The sequence below is a fragment of the Myotis lucifugus genome, unplaced genomic scaffold (genome assembly GCF_000147115.1).
Source record: "Myotis lucifugus unplaced genomic scaffold, Myoluc2.0 scaffold_97, whole genome shotgun sequence".
Taxonomy (NCBI): domain Eukaryota; kingdom Metazoa; phylum Chordata; class Mammalia; order Chiroptera; family Vespertilionidae; genus Myotis; species Myotis lucifugus.
In genome coordinates, this window is record NW_005871145.1 from 3,627,084 (window position 1) to 3,646,815 (window position 19,732).

The window sequence follows — 19,732 nt, forward strand, 5'->3', positions numbered from 1 at the left end:
CGCTGGGGTACCTGCCAGCCTGGGTGAGTAGCTGATGGCTGTTTGCAGGCTGGCCAAGACCCCAGCGGGGACCCTCACCTCATGAGGGTGTGGACATCCTGGGTGAGGAGCTGATGGCTGTTTGCAGGCTGACCACAGCCCCCAGCCACCCAAGCTCCCAGTGGAGACTGGCTGGAAGCAGGTATCTGGGATTTATTTATCTTCTATAATTGAAATTTTGTTGCCTTGAGCGAGGCCATACATGCATGGGTGTATGTATTCTTTGTGTGTATGTATATGTTTGTGTGTGTGTGTGTATATATATACACACACACACACACACACATACACGCGCACACACACACATACATGCACACACACACAGCTGCTTTATCCACTCATCTATTGATGGACACTTGGGTTGCTTCCAGATCTTAGCTCTGAATATAGGGGGTGCATATATTCTTTCTGGTTGGTATTTGGGGATTCATTCTTAGGATATATACCCAGAAGTGGAATCATTGGGTCATAAGGCAGGTCCATTTTTAATTTTTTGAGGAATCTCCATACTATTTTCCATAGTGGCCCTACCAATCTGCATTTGTACCGACAGTGTGCAAGGGTTTCCTTTTCTCCACATCCTGGCCAACAGTTGTTATTTGTTGATTTATTGATGATCGCTGTTATAACAGGTGTGAGGTGATATCTCATTATGGTTTCAATTTGCATTTTTCTGATGATTAGTGACGTTGAATATCTTTTCATATGTCACCTGTATGTCCTCTTTGGAGAAGTGTTGATTCAGGTCCTCTGCCCAGTTTTTTAATTGGATTGTTGGTTATTTTGGGTGTTGAGTTATATGAGTTCTTTATAAATGTTGAACATAAACCCCTTATTGAATGTATCACTGTCGAGTATCTTATCCCATTCATTTACTTGAATACTTCTGATGATAGGTCACACTGTGATTAAATGGCCTAATCCATTACTGCTAAATTCTTGTTAAAATCTTCTCTCTTGTACCAAGTTGTCACTTCCTCCTATTGGTCCTAGTTCTACCTCTGAATCGCCATACAAGAAGTCTAACAATGCCTCTTCTAAGTGACAGTCCTCCAGCTATTTGAAGATATACTGCCATTTCCCTTTAAATCTTTCTCTTTAGGCCTTACTTTTCCTTTTACTGGTATGGTTTCCAAATTCTTGTCATTTCTGCTCATCCTCCCTTTTTGTTTTGCGAGGGCCAGAACAGAGTGAAAAACTCCAAGTGAGAACTGTCCAGTGCATAGTACAGTGGTGCTTTAGACAGTGTTTGTTTAGCCTAAGATTTCAGCAGCTTTTTTCAGAAGCCACTACTGAATTTGTAGTAACTTAAAATTCTTTGGAAATTGTTAATAAACCAGGACTCTGCCATCCTGTAATTACTTGTGCAATTTGAATCTTTTGAAAACGAAAGCAGGTTTGTATTTGTTTCTATTAAATTTTCTCTTAATAGTGTATAGTTCCTAGTTCTTGCCTCTCAACATCTGTTTGAACTTTTAGTCAGTTTTTCTTTCTCAATCTTATGTTGTCGAATAACTTAACGAACATGCTTTCTCTCTTCCTCTGCATCACTAACAAAATGGTGAATCAGGACATTGTATCAAGCCTTGTGGTAGGTTACTGTGGACTTCTGTGTTGATTTTGGTTCATGTAGTAGTGTGGCCTGGGTGTTCACATCTGAAGTCCACATTTTTCTGTCTCATTTACAAGATATTGTAATGTCCTGTTCTTAGTGAAACCTCAGTAGCAATCATTTCTTTCTTTCTAAGTACTTATAAGCTGCATGTTCAGTAATCTGTTCTTTCGTTCTGCTGGGAATTGACTGCAATCCACCTCTTCTCTTCTTAAATACCGAGTTTGCCTGTTTATCTCTGGCCCAAATCTTGTTGCCAAATTTATTTACAGTTATTTTCTTGCTTTATTTTGTTTACTTTGTTTCTTCTATGGTAATCTGAAATCTTATAATTTGAAATATATTCATCATTCAAATTTTTTAAAAATAGAAAAGGACATACAGTGAAAAGTTTCTGAGCTCTGCTTCCAGCTACCCACCACTCCTCCCCATAGGCAACTGCAGTTTCTTGTATGTCTTTTCAAGAATATTGTATGTGTATACAAGCAAATGCAAATGTATGTTTTTCTACCTTCTGTTTAACCTGAAGGATAGCATGTTATACATGCTTCTTTCTGCACTTTGCTTTCTTAACTTTACATTATATCTTGAGCTTTTCATATCCTATATAATGAAAGGCTAATATGTAAATCGACCAAACGACCGGTCGCTATGGGCCCAGCACGCTTCCGCTGCGCCACTCTGCTTCCATACGACCGGTTGTTATGATGTGCACTGACCACCAGGGGGCAGTCGCTCAACACAGGAGCTGCCCCCTGGTGGTCAATGCGCTCCCACAGGGGGAACGCTGCTCAGCCAGAAGCCAGGCTCACGGCTGGAGAGTGCAACAGCGGTGGTGGGAGCCTCTCCTGCCTCCCGGGCAGCGCTAAGGATGTCTGACCTCTGGCTTAGACCTGCTGCCCCCCCACACCCCCAATCTCCGCCACCCCTGGGGAGCAGGTCTAAGCCGTTAGTCAGACATCCCCCAAGGGCTCCCGGACTGCGAGAGGGTGCAGGCCGGGCTGAGGAACACCCCCGTTGCTCCCACCCCAGTGCACGAATAACTGCCTAGTATTCCATTGTCCAAAAGTCAGTTCTTCTGATGAGGGAGTTTTATGTTGTTTTCAGTCTTTTGCTATACAAATCGTGATGCAGTTTGTCATTTTGCACGTGTGCAAGTATATCTGTAGGATAAATTCCTAGAAATGGAATTGGAGGGAGGAAGAGTAGGTATATTTGTGATTTTGGTAGATATTGCTAAATCACCCTCTGCTCAGGTAATGCCAGTTTATGCTCCCATCTGCAGTTTATGAGAGTGCCTGTTTCCCTGCACTCTTGCTTGTAGAATGTGTTAGCATATTTTTGGATGTCTGAAAATCTGATAGGTAAAAAAATAGTATGTAGATAATTTTAATTTGTATTTTTCATGTTACAAAACAGGTGGTGGTCTTCTTCATCCACTGAGCCATGCAGGTGGCCTTTTCTTGACCGTCCATGTGCTTTCTTTACCTGTTTTTCTGTTGTTTTACTGGTCTTTATTGGTTTACAGGAATGCTTTAAGGATGAGAAAATTAACTTATAATAGGAATTTACTAGTTGCCATTTGTATTTTGACTTTGCTGAAGGTTATTTTTCCTCATAGAACTTACTTTATGTAGTCAAAATTACCCAACTTTCCTTTTATGATTCTCAGATTTTGTGTCATCATTAGGAAGATCAGTAGTAATTTTATATTTTAGTTTTTTACCTCTTAGACTTTGATTCACTAGGAAATTTAACCTAATACCAAAGAAGCAGGGTATGATTTGACTTTTCCTTCATGGCTACTCATTTGTTCCAGACAATTTATAGACTAATCCATTTGCCTCCATTGATTTGGGATGTTACTTCCATCCTATTAATAATTTGCTGTGTGTATTGAGATGTATTTGTAGGCTATTTTGTCCCAGTGATCTTTCTGATTACCCATGTGAGAGTGCAGCATGGGTTTTTAAGTTTTGAAGATTTATGTTTTAGAATTTGGTAGGACTCTCTCCTCTTGCTATTTTTTTAATCCACATTTTACTGCCTGCTCAAGCATTTTTGTTTTTCTGCATGGACTTTTAACTACCTTGTTTTTTTCCCCTGAAAAAATCCTGTTAGTATAATTATTATGATTGTATTAACTTGGTAATTAACTTAAGGAGATTCAGTATCTTTATATCTTCCAATGTAAGAATATAATTTTCAGTTTCTCATAATTCTTAGGAATGTTAAAAGTTTTCTTCACTTGATTATATACATTTCTTAAATGTATTGTTACAAGCTTATTTTTTTTTTAAATAACTTCTTTTTTTTAATATATCTTTATAGATTTCAGAGAGTAAGGGAGAATGAAAGAGAGATAGAAACATCAATGATGAGAGAGAATCATTAATCGGCTGCCTCCTGCACGTCCTCTAATGGGGATCAAGCCCACAACCCAGGCATGTGCCCTTGACTGGAATCGAACCTGGGATCCTTCAGTCCACAGGCTGACGCTCTATCCACTGAGCCAAACCAGCTAGGGCACAAGCTTATTTTTTAAATCCCACAATCCTACTGAATTTGTTTACTAGTTGTTATCAGCTAAATCTCATGGGTTTTCTAGATGTGTTATCTATAAATAGAAAGTTTACCTCCTCCCTTCCAAGTTTTACACCTGTGATTTTTTTTTCTCTTGTCTAAATGCATTGGCTGCTATCATCAGAACAATGTTAGTAATAGCAGCATCCTCATTGTTCCTGACTTTAACGGGAAAACGTCCAACTTTTTCTCAGAAGCATATTGCTGGCTTTGGGTTGAACTAGAAATAGTTTATTATTTTAAGGAAGTCATCTATTCCTATTTTACCAAGAGGTTTATGCTTTTTTTTTTTAATCAAGAACAGATTATGCCTTTTTTGTATCTATAGAGATGATATATTTTTCTCTCCTTTGATTTACTAATATCATTATATTAATAGATTATGTACTATTGAAACCATCCTTATATTCCTTGACTAGACCCCACCTGATTCAGGATATATTCTTTTTTTTTTTTTTCAGATGCTTTCTTTTAGTTTTTTAAATTTCTTTATTGATTAAGGTATTACATATGTGTCCTTATCCCCCCCATTCCTCCCCCCCCACACACACACTCATGCCCTCACCCCCCTGTTGTCTGTGTCCATTGGTTAGGCTTATATGTATACATTCAGGTCCTTTGGTTGATCTCTTCCCCCTTACCCCCACCCTCCCCTACCTTCCCTCTGAGGTTTGACAGTCTGATCGATGCTTCTCTGTCTCTAGGATATATTCTTTAATGTTAAATTTCTTTCATGTAGCTTGCTAATAATTGGAGGATTTCATTGTAATTTATGAGACGAATCTCTCCCCCCTTTTTTTCTTTTTAATCCTCACCCTGAGGATATTCCTTTCATTGATTTTTAGAGAGAGAGAGTGGGAGGGAGGGAAGGGCGGGGAGGGAGAGGGAGAGAAACTTCGGTGTGAGAGAAACACATCAATTGTTTGCCTCCTGCACTTGCCCTGGCCAAGGGCCAGGGATTGTACCTGCAACCAAGGTACATGCCCTTGACTGGGAATCAAACAGGAGACCCTTCAGTGTGCGGGCCAGTACTGCAACCACTGAGCAAACTGTCCTTTCTTGTTTCTAAAATCTATGGGTTTTGGTATCAATGTTATGCTTGTGTTAAAATGTGGAGGTTTTTCTTCATCTGAAACAATTTAAATACTATTGGAATTACTTATACCTTTAAGCCAAAAACCTGATGATTGTTTTGCTTCTCTGTTTTTCATAAGCATAGGAAGAATTAGTTCTTTGATAATTTTCCTTGTCAACTGTCCTTTGGTGGTTAAGCACATGAGCTCTTGAGTTACACTGTCCAGGTTCAAATCCCTGCTCAGCCACCTTCTAGCAGTGTGACTTTGGTTACTTAATCTCTCCACACCTTGATTTCTTTGTTACAAAATGAGGATAATAATAATGCAAATCTCATAGGATTGTTACGAGAATTAAATTAGTTAGTACTTGTCAAACACTCTGAGGTCAGTAAATGTTAGCTCTTTTTATCATGTCTTTTTCTTGGAAATTGCGCCATGATTCTTTGAGAGTATGGCCTTAATTCTGAAGTCACACCTGTAATCTGAGGAACATGCTTTTCATCTCTGAAGAGTGATGTTCCTTAACTTGTTGCCTCATCTGTAATGGGCTTCTGATCCTTCTTAAGCATGTTGTTTCTACCCAGTTGGAGGTCATTTTCCTTGAGAGAAAAACAAAATATTCAGAAGAACAAAGGTATTGGAGATGCTAATATCTCACAAGGCCTTTTTGGATGCTTTTAACATTTTTTGTGCAAGCGTCAGGGCATTCCAACTACACCTTTCTATCGTTCTCCTTCTGTGTTCCTTGTTACATCTTGTGATCATGGGTCTTGTAATACCCGAGCTGATCAGAGAGCATCATGTGTAACTAGGTTGATTCATTTAGTTTGGCTCACCTTTCTCCCTCATTTAAATCATGCGTGGTGTTAGAATTCTGCTTTTTATAAGAGCCCTATTTTTCTTAGAGTTTTGACCTAAGGAAAAACCTGCGTTCTAGAAGTTTAGGGCACATGGGTCTGATCATAGCCAAGTTCCTTTTCATGGTATTACCCCTAGAATGATAGTTACTTTCACCTGAGGTTCCCGTCATTTGCTTTTAACTGCTTGTGTTTTCTGGTTGGTCTGAATAAAGTCTAGTTACGGTTTTGATCATTTCTCAAGTTAGGCTGAAGATTCTGGCCACCTGTTTCAGTTGGAATACTGTAAAGAGATTAAAAGTTTGTGACTAAGACCTCAAAGGCATAAATTTGAAACTGTTTTCATAGGGGGGGAGAAAAGGAGCTCATTAGATTCACTGTGAATTACACTTTGTGTTTTTTCTTTTAATCCTCACCTAAGGATATGTTTTTATTGATTTTTAGAGAGAGGGGAAAGGAAAGAAAGAAACATAAATCTGTTGCCTCCTATATGCGCCCCAATCGGGCATTAAACCCACAACCTAGGTATATGCCCTAACTGGAAATCCAACCCACAGCCTTTTGCTGTACAGTTCGATGCTCCAAACAACGGAGCCACTCAGCCAGGGGAATTACACTTTTTTTTTTAATATGTATATTTTATTGATTTTTTACAGAGAGGAAGGGAGAGGGATAGAGAGTCAGAAACATCGATGAGAGAGAAACATTGATCAGCTGCCTCCTGCACAACCCCTACTGGGGATGTGCCCTTGACCGGAATGAAACCCGGGACCCTTCAGTCCGCAGGCTGACACTCCATCCACTGAGCCAAACCAGCTAGGGCGGGAATTACACTTTTTTGGGGGGAGGGGGGGGAATTACACTTTTTAAGAAAAACTCTTACTGGGTAAATAGCATGTCATTAGGGTACCCTGAGTGGTATGGGGCAGATCATAGCACAGAGATGGAGTAACTGGGAAATGCTTATAGTGTCACCTGTCGCTCTCTGTGCAGGAGGTCTTATTCTGAAACGAGTGGCCCGGTGCACGGATTCATGCACCGGTGGGGTCCCTCGGCCTGGCCTGCACCCTCTCGAAATCCAGGACCCCTCAGGGGATGAAGGAGAGCCAGTTTCGGCCTGATCCCCACAGGCTAAGCCAAGGGACCCCACCGGTGCACAAATCCATGCACCGGGCCTCTACTATGCATATAAGATCTTTGGTTAATGTCTTCATGCCCTTTCCCTCCCCTCTTCCCTCTGAGATTCATCAGTCTGTTCCATGTTTCCATGCCTGTGCTTTCCGCTCCTGTGTTGAGCATCTGCCCCTTGGTGATCAGTGTGCATCATAGCTACCGGTCAGCCGGTTGCTTAGGCTTTTGTATATATAGATAGGAGGGGCTCAGAGATAGCCCAAAGGAAAGTTTCCTGCTGGTTTAAACCCCTTTGGATAGTATCTAATGCATTTGCAAAAGTACTGCAACTGCTAATCACTCCCATGGCTTCATCTGGCCAACCAGCAACAGGCTACAAATCGATCTTTGTACAAGGTGTTTGTTTATAATTTATGGAGCTGATAGGAAGGCAGAGCCATCTGCTCCTCCACCATCAGCACTTCTAACCCCTCCCATTCCCTGTTAGGGCGTTTTCACTTGAAAATCATAATTAGGAGAAGATTACATTGCAGAGTCTGGAACATGGTGGCTTCCTGCTGTCTTTTGCATCGTTTTTTTCTCCCCCTGGAGCTGCCCCCCTGAAGCTCTGAAGCAGTTTTGATTTGAAAAAGCCTTTCTTTCTAGCCTTTATTTCCATTCTCTGCTTCACAGCTGACTGCCCCATCATTGTTCCTCACATGTGTTTTGCTTTAAGTGCGGGCAGGTTGCTGGTGCTACAGCTCAGGGATCAAGGACTGTTGGTAAGGTAGCAATTTTCAAGTATGGCCCCAGACCAGCAGCATCAGGGACACCTGGAAAATTGTTAGAAATGCAAATTCTCTGTCCTTACCCTGACATTGTTTTTAATAAGGCTTCCAGATGATTCTGAGGCAGGCTGGCGCTTGAGACCCACTGTGGTAAGGCATGTCAGCGAGTGGAACAAAAATTGTGTGATTGCCAGTGTCTGGGACTACATTTCACTTCACCTTTTTCTCTACCTGCTTATGTTATTATTGAGACCAAAAAGGATGAGTTATCCTTGTCATTAATGCATTTCTTTCTATGGCCCAAGAAAATTAGCAACACATTGGAGAAATTTCTCCTTATATGAATTAACTCATCAAAATGTCAGCCTCCTGAGAAGCTGCACAGTAAACTGCAGCATTGACCACTCACCATGGTCACTGAGCATTTCCATTCCCGTGTGGAAATTAATAGACAGCAAGCAGCAAATGTAAGTTGCTAATTGGAGCTTTGAAATAAAAATGAAATTGTAAACACACCACCCAGCGCTCACTGAAATGAAGCTACCAAATCGCTGTGCGCCTTCCACATCCCTTCATTAGGGTAGACGTGAAAGCCTGCACAGTTTCTGAAACAGAGCATGCTGTTGGAGAAGTTCTGTTTTAGTTTTCAGCATTCTCTTTTCATTTTTAATTTGCAAATCTGTCTGTAAGCTCACTGCTGTTAGGGGGAGCAGTTGTGAAATTGGATGGAGTTGCGGGGAGGGGACAGAATTTGCAAGATGGCCATTGACTTGGAATCATCATAATATAGTACAAACACAAAGTGACTTGGATTTGAGGCTCACAAACTGCTTTTTGTCTGTATGCCCAGTTTTTCATGGACCTAAAGCTAAGCTTTCCAGAAGAAGGAAAACCTTACTTATACTTTCCTCCCCACTCCTGGCCCCTCGTAGAAATTAATATGGGAGTAAGCAATTTAATGCTCCTTTTATGTTGGTAGTCTGTTTTGAGGGTCATCATAGGCTCTGTCTGTTTGACTGAATTGTCGGTTAACACACAAATAGAAAAGCCTACTTTCATAAAATACCCACCATGCATTTTTATGTGGATAAAATAGTAACTGCAAAGCTGTCTCAAAGTCCACAGCATCCCATCTCTTTCCCTATTTATTTTCATGTCCTACTTAATATTTATGATTTCTTTACTTTGCTTCTCGTCCTGCTTTTTATGGTTATGATGTAAATTGTCAGTTTTTTATCTTTCTAAGAGCTGTGCCAACATCAAGGTTAGAAAACCGAGACGGTTACACTTGTGAAGTTTCCCACTGTTCCTTTGGTTCTGCGTCCCCAAATGGAATCATGTGTCAATCCAGGGAAGGAGGAGGAGATTGTCATCCTTTTGGCAACAGGCTTGGGACCCTGACTAAGGAGCAGACCGCCTCAGTGCTAACTAGATAAATCTAGCCATGCAGGCTAGAGCAGATGGTGGGTTGGAAGATGAGCAGTACAGAGCCCTAATGGTGGCAGTGAGTATTTGGATGTCATTATTTTATTAGTTAGCAAACAGAACCATCCTTGTGGTCCCTCCTCAGTTTTATGCGTAATGGTGCTGTTGGTATCAGCCCCAGAGAGTTGGCACAATAGCCTAATCAATGTGTTCAGATGTCTTTTTTGATCTACTCTGTCATCTCTTGCTTCATTAGTAACACAGGGAAGGGGGAATGAATATAGAGTTTTAGCTTTATCTGAGTCCCTGATTTCATAAGCTTTAAGGCCCCTGAAAAGTATTTCTGTTTTGTTTTCCTTGAGGTAATTTTGTGGTGAAACTTGCCCTTGACCTCCCAGGTCATGTCTTTGGCTTACTGGACTAGATCACCTGGAATCTGGTGAGGGCAGCTAAGCTTGGCTTTCTTTTTTTTTTTTTTTTTCTTCTTCTTTAACCATAATGCTCTGACAGCAGACATCCAAGTAATCTTCGAATAAGAGGAGTAAAGTGTCTCTGCATGTGTATATAAAATAGACCTAAATGAGACAAAGCCCAAAGCAGCTTGGTCCCTTTGAATGTGTTGTGTTGTTCTGCTTGTGCCATGATGTGGACACTCTGGTTCCAGGCACACTTCAAGGGTAAGCCACTTCTTCCTGGTGGGGAATTGGAGAAGGATTCAAATGAAAATCAAAACTACAGGCATAGTCTGCTTCGTGGGGAGCAGATTCTCTCTACCTGCAGACATTCCTCCAACACACACCCTCTTCACACACACACACACACACACACACACACACACACACACACTCACAAATTCACACTAAAGGGTGCAGACTGGGGCTGCCCATGGATATTGATCCTCACTGTGGAATTAGGTATTAGTATTAGCAAGGGGCTGTTCAGAAGATTGGTGTCTGTAAATGTTCCACTTGTTCCACTTCTCTGAAGTGATAAAGTGAGACACAAACTTATGAAATGACTTCCTTCTTCAAGGTCACAAAGCAGGTGTGAATAGGAGTCGCACCCCAAGGAAGTTTACCTGTATCACCCTTTTCCTGGAGTCAGTGGGTTTGCATTTCTTGGACTATAACAGCTGCTGAGTGGCTCTCCAGGAACAATTTATAATAACTTTTTCCTTATCTAATCTCTCAAATGATGTTTCCTAAGTGTGAACTAAGATTCAGCAGCTGATTGTGCTTGTGTTAACTATCTGAAGTTTCATATTACAGTGGTAGAGGAAAAAAAATAAATAAAATGAAGTCGTAGAGGAGACATCTCTTTCCTGTCTCTAGTGTTACTTGTTAATGACATTTGAATTTGACTAAGCAGCCTTTAGCATTTATAGAGAGGGTTCAGGCCCTTACAAAGGCCCCAAAATTACTTGGACCAGAAATATTTTTAAAATATGTTTTTATTGATTTTAGAGAATAAAGGTGGGAGAGAGAGAAAGATCTGTGTGAGAAAGAAACACAAATGGGCTGCCTCCTGCAAGCCCCCTACTGGGGATCGAGTCCACAACCCAGGCATGTGTCCTGACCAGCGACCTCAACCAACTGAGCCACAGCGGCCAGGGCTTGGCCCAGAATTTTCATCCCCTCAACTACAGACATTTTTACCCTCTTTTCTTTCTTTGATGCAGCCTCCGTGAATGTGCTGGTACAGAACTGCAAGATCTACAATGATGCCAGCTGTGACATTTCTGCAGATGGCCAGCTCCTGGCAGCTTTCATCCCTAGCAGCCAAAGGGGCTTTCCCGATGAAGGCATCCTGGCAGTGTACTCTCTGGCCCCCCACAACTTGGGTGAAATGCTCTACACCAAACGATTTGGTAAGGGATAGGAAGCCCAACCTAGTGGCAGAGGGATGCTGGTACCTTGAAATGAGCATTCCTAGGGGAGGCATGGTTGAGGTGGGAGTAATGGTCTTCATGGGCACAGACCAGAGGAAGATTGCTTTGCAGGAGTCCCGCCTGGAAGCATTGCCAAAGAATCTCAGAATAAGAGGCCTCCCTACCACAATAGCATCAGTAATATGTTGTTCCTATTGTGATGGCCAGCAGTAAGGGAGGGACTTTGGCTTGGGAAGTGGGCACACTCATAAACTGTAAGGCATTTTGGCATTGTGTATTAAAAGCCCCCAAAATGTATTTTCTCTTTGATCCAGTAATTTCACTGCTAAGGAAATAATAAGAAAACTGTACAAAGCTTTATATGCAATGATATCCACAGTACTATTATTTATCAGAGAAAAAATGTGAAATTGGGAAGAGTTGCTTAAATAAGTGATGTGCATTGATAGGACAGAATACCATTCAGCCTTTAAAATGTTCTTACAGAATATTTAATTATGGAAAATGTTCATAATGTGTGAAGTGAAAAAAGTAGATTTCAAAATAGTATTTACAGTATGTTACCAATTTTTTAAAATGTGAATCTGTTATGGGTTCCATACAGTGGTTAACATCTATTAAGTACTTTCTATATGTCAGACCCTATACTCGGTACTTTACATTATACTCCTCCTACAGTCCTATGTGTTAACCCCACAATGACCAAATGAAGATGGAGGCTGAAGAGAAAGAGAAAAGATTAAGAGGAAAAAATTATTTCCTTGTAATAGCAAGAACTCTGGGAAATGGTTCTCTCTTCTCTTGGCCCTCAGGTCCCAATGCCATTTCGGTGAGCCTGTCCCCAATGGGCCGGTACGTAATGGTGGGCTTGGCCTCACGAAGGATCCTGCTGCACCCCTCCACAGAGCACATGGTGGCCCAGGTCTTCAGGCTGCAACAGGCCCATGGTGGCGAGACCTCCATGCGGGTGAGTGTCATTGCTTGTGCTTCTGCTGTATGGCAGCTCTCCTAGGGTTGGCAGGGGAATGAAGGACAACGGGGCGATCTCCGAGCCAGGACCAGATATGCTCCTAAGGCATAAGGAAAGGCTACAGTCACTCTGTGCATGACCAACAGGCTTTACCTTTGGAAGCTGTGGAATATTAAAGGGCAGGAGCTTTCTCACACCCTAGCTCAGTGATGGCGAACCTATGACACGCGTGTCAGAGGTGACACGCGAACTCATTTTTTTGGTTGATTTTTCTTTGTTAAATGGCATTTAAATATATAAAATAAATATCAAAAATATAAATCTTTGTTTTACTATGGTTGCAAATATCAAAAAATTTCTATATGTGACACAGCACCAGAGTTAAGTTAGGGTTTTTCAAAATGCTGACACGCCGAGCTCAAAAGGTTTGCCATCACTGCGGGCCTAGCTCATGAGCTGGGTTCCCCAGAGGCCGGAAAGCATTTTTGGTTAAAGACCAAACTGAATACGTCCTTACCTCCACATGAGACCTTTAGTGGAGATACATAAAGATCCCAGTGATAGATTTAGCGTATGTAAAACTCTTTTTTTTGGAAATCAAGCTATAAAAATACACCTATGAAATGTTCTTTGCTGTGAATAGTAATCATGATGAGGACTTTGGGCAGCTGCTATACTCTTAACTGCCCTGCCATTTCAGTAGCAGAGGAAGGTCCTATTTAGGACCCTTTCTTGTCGGAGTTGGATCCCTTTTATTGCCATAAAAGCCTTCTGGACTCGACTAGACTAGTTTCTGACTGAGCTTCCACATCCCATAGTGGCTCATTTGACCAGGGTTTTGTCAAGGGGAGTCAAGCATTTGAACAGTTCTCTAACTAAATGCTATTTAAGCTCTGTTATGCACGTGTTTATGTGTTGTTTTGTGTGGTGTGTATGTTTAATCCACCCAGTTAGGTTTAGCATAAGCTCCATAGGGACATATCCCCCAGAGCCCCTCATTTAGTGTAATGCATACAAATGCCTGGAATGAAAAAACTAGAGATTAGATCCATTATATGGTGCGGTGGCCTCCATTCTGGTCTCCATCCTCTCTCTTCTCCCTCCTGGGTCCTATCCCTCCTGGGTCCTATAGGGACCTTCTGTTGAGCCCCTTTCCAAGCACCTGAATTTAATGTGCCTTTACCTGGAATGCTCTCTTTTCCCTCAAATCCAACTGCCCACAAGCTCTTCCCCTTCTGTGGAACCTTCCTAAACAGAATTGATCACTCCTTGTGCCACCACCATACCTAGTAGACACACTCATGGTAACACTCATCATACCACATTGCAGTTATTTGTTTCCATGTTACTCTACTCTCGGGCTGTGTACTCCTTGAGAACAGACAACTTGTCTGTTTTATCTTTACATAGTCTGCGTACCTAATAGGGAACCTGACATTTAGGAGGAATAAGGAATGAAAGAGAGTCTCAAGAATTGTATCCTCTCTACTCTTGGCATCATAATGATAGGAGAGTTCTGATTCTTGGATTCCATATAAACAGAAATATTTGACATGGAGTGATCAGGAGAGGACTTCATCAAGTTTATTTTCTTATCTAGATATTTGAGGATGGAGTTGAATTTTAGTTTAAATGTTCTTATTTTTCTTATCTTAAACATTTGGATGGTCAAAGTACCTGGTGTCTGCTTTTTACCACCTAGAATCCTGGTCCCAACAGCTGTTCTTCTAACCCTGCCTAATTAGGGAATAATTGTTTATAATCATCAAGAGACAGGATCTGATTTCGTCAACACTAATGGACATCTCCAGTCTCTTCCGGAAGCCAGGGCTCCTGCCCAACTCCTGGCTAAGGGCAAACAGTTACAGGGTGGGAGCCAAGATGTTGTCACATATGGAGCTGGCAGCTCAGGGAGTGCAGTTGGAGAAGTCTGCTGAGGAGATGCGGTAATTCACTGCTGTCCTGCTAAGGGGCTCAAGGCAACTAGCCAGCTGCTGCGCGCCTCGTGACAAGAGCTATTTTTCAGGCCTCCCAGCGAGGCTTTCTTGATTCTCAATAGGCACCATCTGCTGCTTAGGAGAGGGCGCTGAAGTAACTAGAAAGCTCCCATTTGGGATGTGTTCCTCTCAAGAGACAGGATCCAGGCTTCCCTACAAGGTTTTAGTCACCTGTCCACCAGTCTGACTGTGAAAGCCCCATGCTACAGAAAGGTTTCTGGTTTTCCAGGTCTTGGTTGCCCCTTAACGTCCAAAGGCACCAAAGCACTCAGCAAATGTCCCTGAATTCGTTCACTGGTGGAAGGGAAGACACCAGCTTTTTGGGATAGCTGTGCTGTACCACCATTTAAGGCAAGAAGTGCAGTTTTGTCTGAGAACAGGGAGCAAGGGTTTAATGGGACAGTAGAGCATCTCCCTCTTTGCACAGGTAAGTATAGGTGGGTGTCTCCTCTGTAATGTCTAGCTCTGTCTTTGAAGGAATGCTTTTATGGGTAATGGGCTTGTCTTAGAGCTTCTCTACCCAGAATTCTCCTCTTTGGTGTTGCCTCTTGGAATTCACTGTGGAAATATGTTCAGAGAGGTGAGCTTATTGGGCCACAGACATTCCCGAGAGAAGGTCCTCCAGAGCACTGATTTATTGTAATCCCCACTAAGTGACATCTCTCCGACAAGAGATGATCTGTTACACAATCCCAAGTGAAACCTCTTCTGAAAATGAATTGCTAGTCACTATTAGTCTTGGCACATTTATTCTAAGCAGTTCTTCAGACTCCTGGGTCAGTGCTTTTGTAAACTGTGCTACTTGGACCACCTTCATTAGAATACGTGGAGTCCTTGTTAAAGCACAGGCACCACTTCAGACTTAAAATCAGTAAGAATGGGGCGGGAGGGACCCAGGAATTTGTATTTGTAAAACAAGCTTTCCAGATGATCCTGATAATGCACTTGAGTTTGAGAACTGCTGTTCTTAATGACTCCTGTCTTCATTTTAGGTTTCTGCCCTCAGCCTCTTCAAGGCAGAGACACAGTCTCAGGTTTACTTCTTGCAGTTTTGTGTGTGGTGCTTTGATACCACCTTTGGCTAATTTTGTTGCAGGCACCTTGGCACTTATGTCCCATTTCCTACCAAACTCATCGCTTTTTGGCTGTCCGTGCTTCACCTCCCATCTTTTCTCAGCTGTTGTTGCTTTCCAGAGTTCGGCCTTGAATATCTCTGTGCTGGATTCTTTTCTTCCCCTGTTGAGTCATTTTAATTTTTATCCTGTTTCTAGGCTCTCGTGTCTATTGCTATTTCCCTTCTCTGCTTACTGAAGTTAGTCTTCCCAATTTTAGTATGATTGGAAAGTCAGGAAGAATAAGACGAGGCACATACTTTTCTCCCCCCCACCCCTCTGTCCATTCGAAGCTCCTGCAGACCAGATAGGCAGGGTCTTACTTTCTGTTTGACTCACAGTTGAGCCAGGGAGGGCTTTTTGTTCATTTCTGTTTTGTTTTTTAGTTAGGCATATTTAGGAATTGCTGAGCTAAAGTTTTGCTAAATTCTCAAAACACTATAAACTGCTTGTGTTCCCTCTCTGCTTTCATTTTCTAATTGGAACAAGGCACAATATAGTAACAGAAAACTGCAATTAATTTTCTGAAATACTGGCAACTTGCACATTATAATAACTTTGATTGTAACCAAGTGAAAACATAATAAAAAAATTAGTGACGAAACCAGAAATAGTCATATACCAAACTGTTCTTCCAGTTTCTGTCAGTATTAAGTGCTATTTTACCCTGGAATGGAGGCAGAGTCAGCACCTAGGCGTGGGGGTGGGGGAGATGCTGGATCCTTTTGAGCTAGAAAACAAGAATAGTTCTAGCTGGTTTGACTCAGTGGATAGAGCATCTGGCTGTGGACCAAAGGGTCCCACATTCGATTCCCATCAAGGGCATGTAACTCAGTTACAGACTCCTTCCCAGCCCAGGCCCTGGGGCCCTGGATGGGGCGCATGCAGGAGACAGCCAATCGATGTGTTTCTCTCACATCCATATTTCTCTCTGTCTTTCCCTCTATCTTCCACTCTTTCTAAAAATCAATGGAAAAAAACATTCTTGGGTGAGGAGTAAAAAACAAAACAAAAAAACACAAGAATAAGGATTAGTGCTTTCTGCACAGGTTTTAACAGGTGTTATGTACTCTTTCCCCAAGTGCATAGAGTATTCCTCTCACAGGTGGGGGCTGTAGGCATATATAAGTGGTTTAATAAGAACCGAAAAGCACCCTGGTTACATAATCCCTGTAGATCCAAGAGGCACTAGGTTGCTTGGATCTCACTGGTGCTTTTTCTCTCTGGTCATCTTATTGACAGAGTGATAAACAGGACACTTCCTTTGACTTGAGTGGGAGTAGAAGCTCTAGGACTCTACTTTCTTAGCTCTACTTTCTCCTTGAAATAGCATTGTGCTCTTGAAGGCAGAGCCTCAAACACTGAGAGGTTAATTTGGCTTAAAGCTTTTTCTTTGTGGCTATGCGGTAAAATTATATTCAAGTGTTGGTCGACTTACCTACATAGATCGTTAGTTTGGAGTGGATGTTAGAAGGCCTTTCCCTCATCCACTCTTTCTTCCTTCCCCTACCCCTATTTAAGAAAAAAAAAGTGTTTATTGATTTTTAGAAAGAGGGGAAAGGAGGGAGAGAGAAACATTGATCGGCTTCCTCCTACACGTCCTCCCCCTCCTTCCCCCCCTCCCGCCCCCCCACTTTGGGGACGGAGCCCACAACCTAGGCATGTGCCCTGACCAGGAATGGAACCAGTGACCTCGTGGTGCATGAGTCGACACTCAACCACTGAGCAACACCAGCCAGGCTCTCCCCTATTTTTTTCTCTTCTCTCTCTTCCTGTTCACTCCCTTTCCCCCCACTTCTTGACCCTAAGAGTTCTGCTCTGCAGTAGTGGACTGTTTCATATGCCATCTCTCTGGAGAATTTTAGCTCTAGAGATATGCATCCCTCTTCCTCAACAGGCCCTAGGCAGCAGGGAGAAAAAGCAGCTTTGTTACCATTTTTTACACACCTACAACCTACTCAAGTCTAGCTGGGCTGTAGTCCTCAGTGTGTGTTCCTCTGGGACTACAAAAGCATCACCTGGGGGCTTGATTGAAACGCAGAGTCTCTGCCCCACCTGAGACCTGCTTAATCAGAAGCTCTGGGGGTGGAGTTCAGCCATCTTTGTTTTACCAATTGCTCCAAATAACTGCAGAGAACAAACTGCATGGGTATTCTAGTTAGACCTTGCTTGTCGATTTAGCTTTGTCCTTTTCCTTTTTGTGCTCACCCTGTCTCTGGAACTTCATCTAGTTTACTTCTATGGCTTCTATTAACCAGATCTTTCAGATATTTCCAGGAGGTTGAGAGATTTATGAGGACCTCCTGCCATAAGGATTCCAGGCATTTAGGATCATGCTAGCATCCTAATGTGATGGTTCTTTAAGGACGAATGCTGTGAGACCTCTTTCCAATTCTGATTAAAATTCTTACCTGCCCACACTTGACTTTACTCGGGCTCTTACTTCAAGCTCATGCCTGTTTGCATGTGTGTTTTAGAATACAGAGGTGCTTTGGCCAAAAAGTGAGAAAAAGCAATATCTTTATCTTTCTCCCATGCCCTTCCCCATCTGAAGGAGTATTTCTTGAGTTCTTTTTTCTAATGTTCAACTCACTGTTATCCTTGGATGGGAGATGTCACTATGATACCTATTAAAGGGCATCTTACTAGTAGTGTCACCACAAGAAGTAAACCTGAGACTGTGTCTCTGCTACCTAAGAAACATTAGTTGGCTTTCTTTCTTTTATACCATATCTCAGCCATCTTCACAGAGCCTAGTGATGACTGTTATTATTAAATGTTCATCAAAATGAACCACAAAAAAAGGCTTGATATCCAAAATGCTCAGATTAGTCAGAACTGTATTATAGCTTAGATTCTGGGTCTGGATGGATGTCCAGTGCTGTCAGCAGTGATCAGCATTTATGTGACTAACATGTGTCAGCTCTTAGCCTATCCTAGCTCCATTCTTTAATATGGTTCCCTCTTTGCCCTGAATTTAGCCCTTGATGTAATCCAATCTTCTATACTTCCCGAGATTGTAAATATTTGATTTTCAAAAGAGCTCTAGAACTCTAATTCAATCTAGAGTATTCTCAAGAAATCTAAGGGAACCAAGCCTCATAATCTTGACTGGCCTCAGAGTGGCAGAAACCCAAAATGAAGATAAATTTTATTTTTATATCCTGGAAGGGTACTATTTCTTCAAGGGGAGATTAGGATAAAAGAGACAGCTTTGTTGTCACAAGTGATTTACTCCTTCCTAAGATTTTGTCCTCATTAATTTTCTTAAAGCTGCCTGTCAGTTTATTAAAAGCTGCTTCCGCTGCAATTATCTTAAAGTTGACTTCTGAGATGTGGTACAAAGCATCTATCCTCAAAAAGTTCCTTTCTTTAGCACATTGTGGGAAAGGGGGGAGTATGGGATACGTCAGGGATGTCTCTGATGCATTTTGTCAGAGAAGGAAGGGGGCAAGATGAAAATTTTAAAATAACATTAGAGCTGCAACCAAAGTCATTAGCTTAGTCAAATTTTTCCATGACAGATTCCTCCAACTCCAACGATGTCTTTCCTCCATGGTCTCTTAGTAGAATTCAGTCTACACTGCATTTTATTCTATTCACTCAACAGAGTTTTAGTGAACCCTGCCATATGCCAAGTACTTTGGCAGGTCTGGGAATGCAGTGAACAGAACGGACCTGCTCCTGCTCCTCGGGCGCGTGCATGTTAGGGGACTGGCTTCCTCAGTGGTTTCACTGCTGTGTTCCCAGCCTTCACTGTGCACCGAACACAGGAGGCACTCTCGTGTGTCCCAGGAACGCATGTCACTTTGAAATCTGTGTGCCAGGTATTTCTTGCGCATACATGAGCATACATCCCTACTCACTGCCACCATCAGTGTGCCTAGCATGTGACTCAGAAAACAGTGACTGAACAAAAGTATTAATGAGAAATCCTTATGAAAATAGGATGTGCTTTCTCGTTTCCACAATTCTGCCCAATACCAGTGAGTTTCTCGGTTCGAGTCCAAGTGAAATGCAGTACGAGGTTCTCAGTAGATTGGTTCAAAAGTGAAAGGCAAAACATTTTTTATTTTTTCAAGAATTGGTAGGAGAACCTACCTGAAAGTATTTTAATGTATATCTTGCCCTGTAATTGTTCCAAAATATATTGAATGTTGAAATATATTGAAAGACTCTTATCTAAGGTGAATATCTAGAATGGCTACTCATTTGGCCTTTACCTTTGAGATTTGAAAGCCGAGGAAGTTCAAGAACTTGTCCTGTGCTCGGAGA

General features: G+C 42.0%; 1 protein-coding gene across 18 annotated transcripts in view; it reads left to right on the forward strand.

The window, feature by feature from the left end:
* The window catches only part of AMBRA1 (autophagy and beclin 1 regulator 1), a 163,077-nt gene that overhangs the window by 119,387 nt on the left and 23,958 nt on the right, over window positions 1-19,732 (forward strand). For 17 of the 18 annotated variants that reach the window (XR_002830070.1, XR_002830067.1, XR_002830068.1 and 14 more), the window contains 2 exons: window positions 11,169-11,357; window positions 12,191-12,345. Coding sequence is in view for 14 of the 18 variants with exons in the window: in XM_023756645.1 (XP_023612413.1) it covers window positions 11,169-11,357; window positions 12,191-12,345 (344 nt within the window). In the remaining 4 variants the exon portion in view is untranslated. The other variant, XM_023756649.1, reaches the window with a different exon arrangement.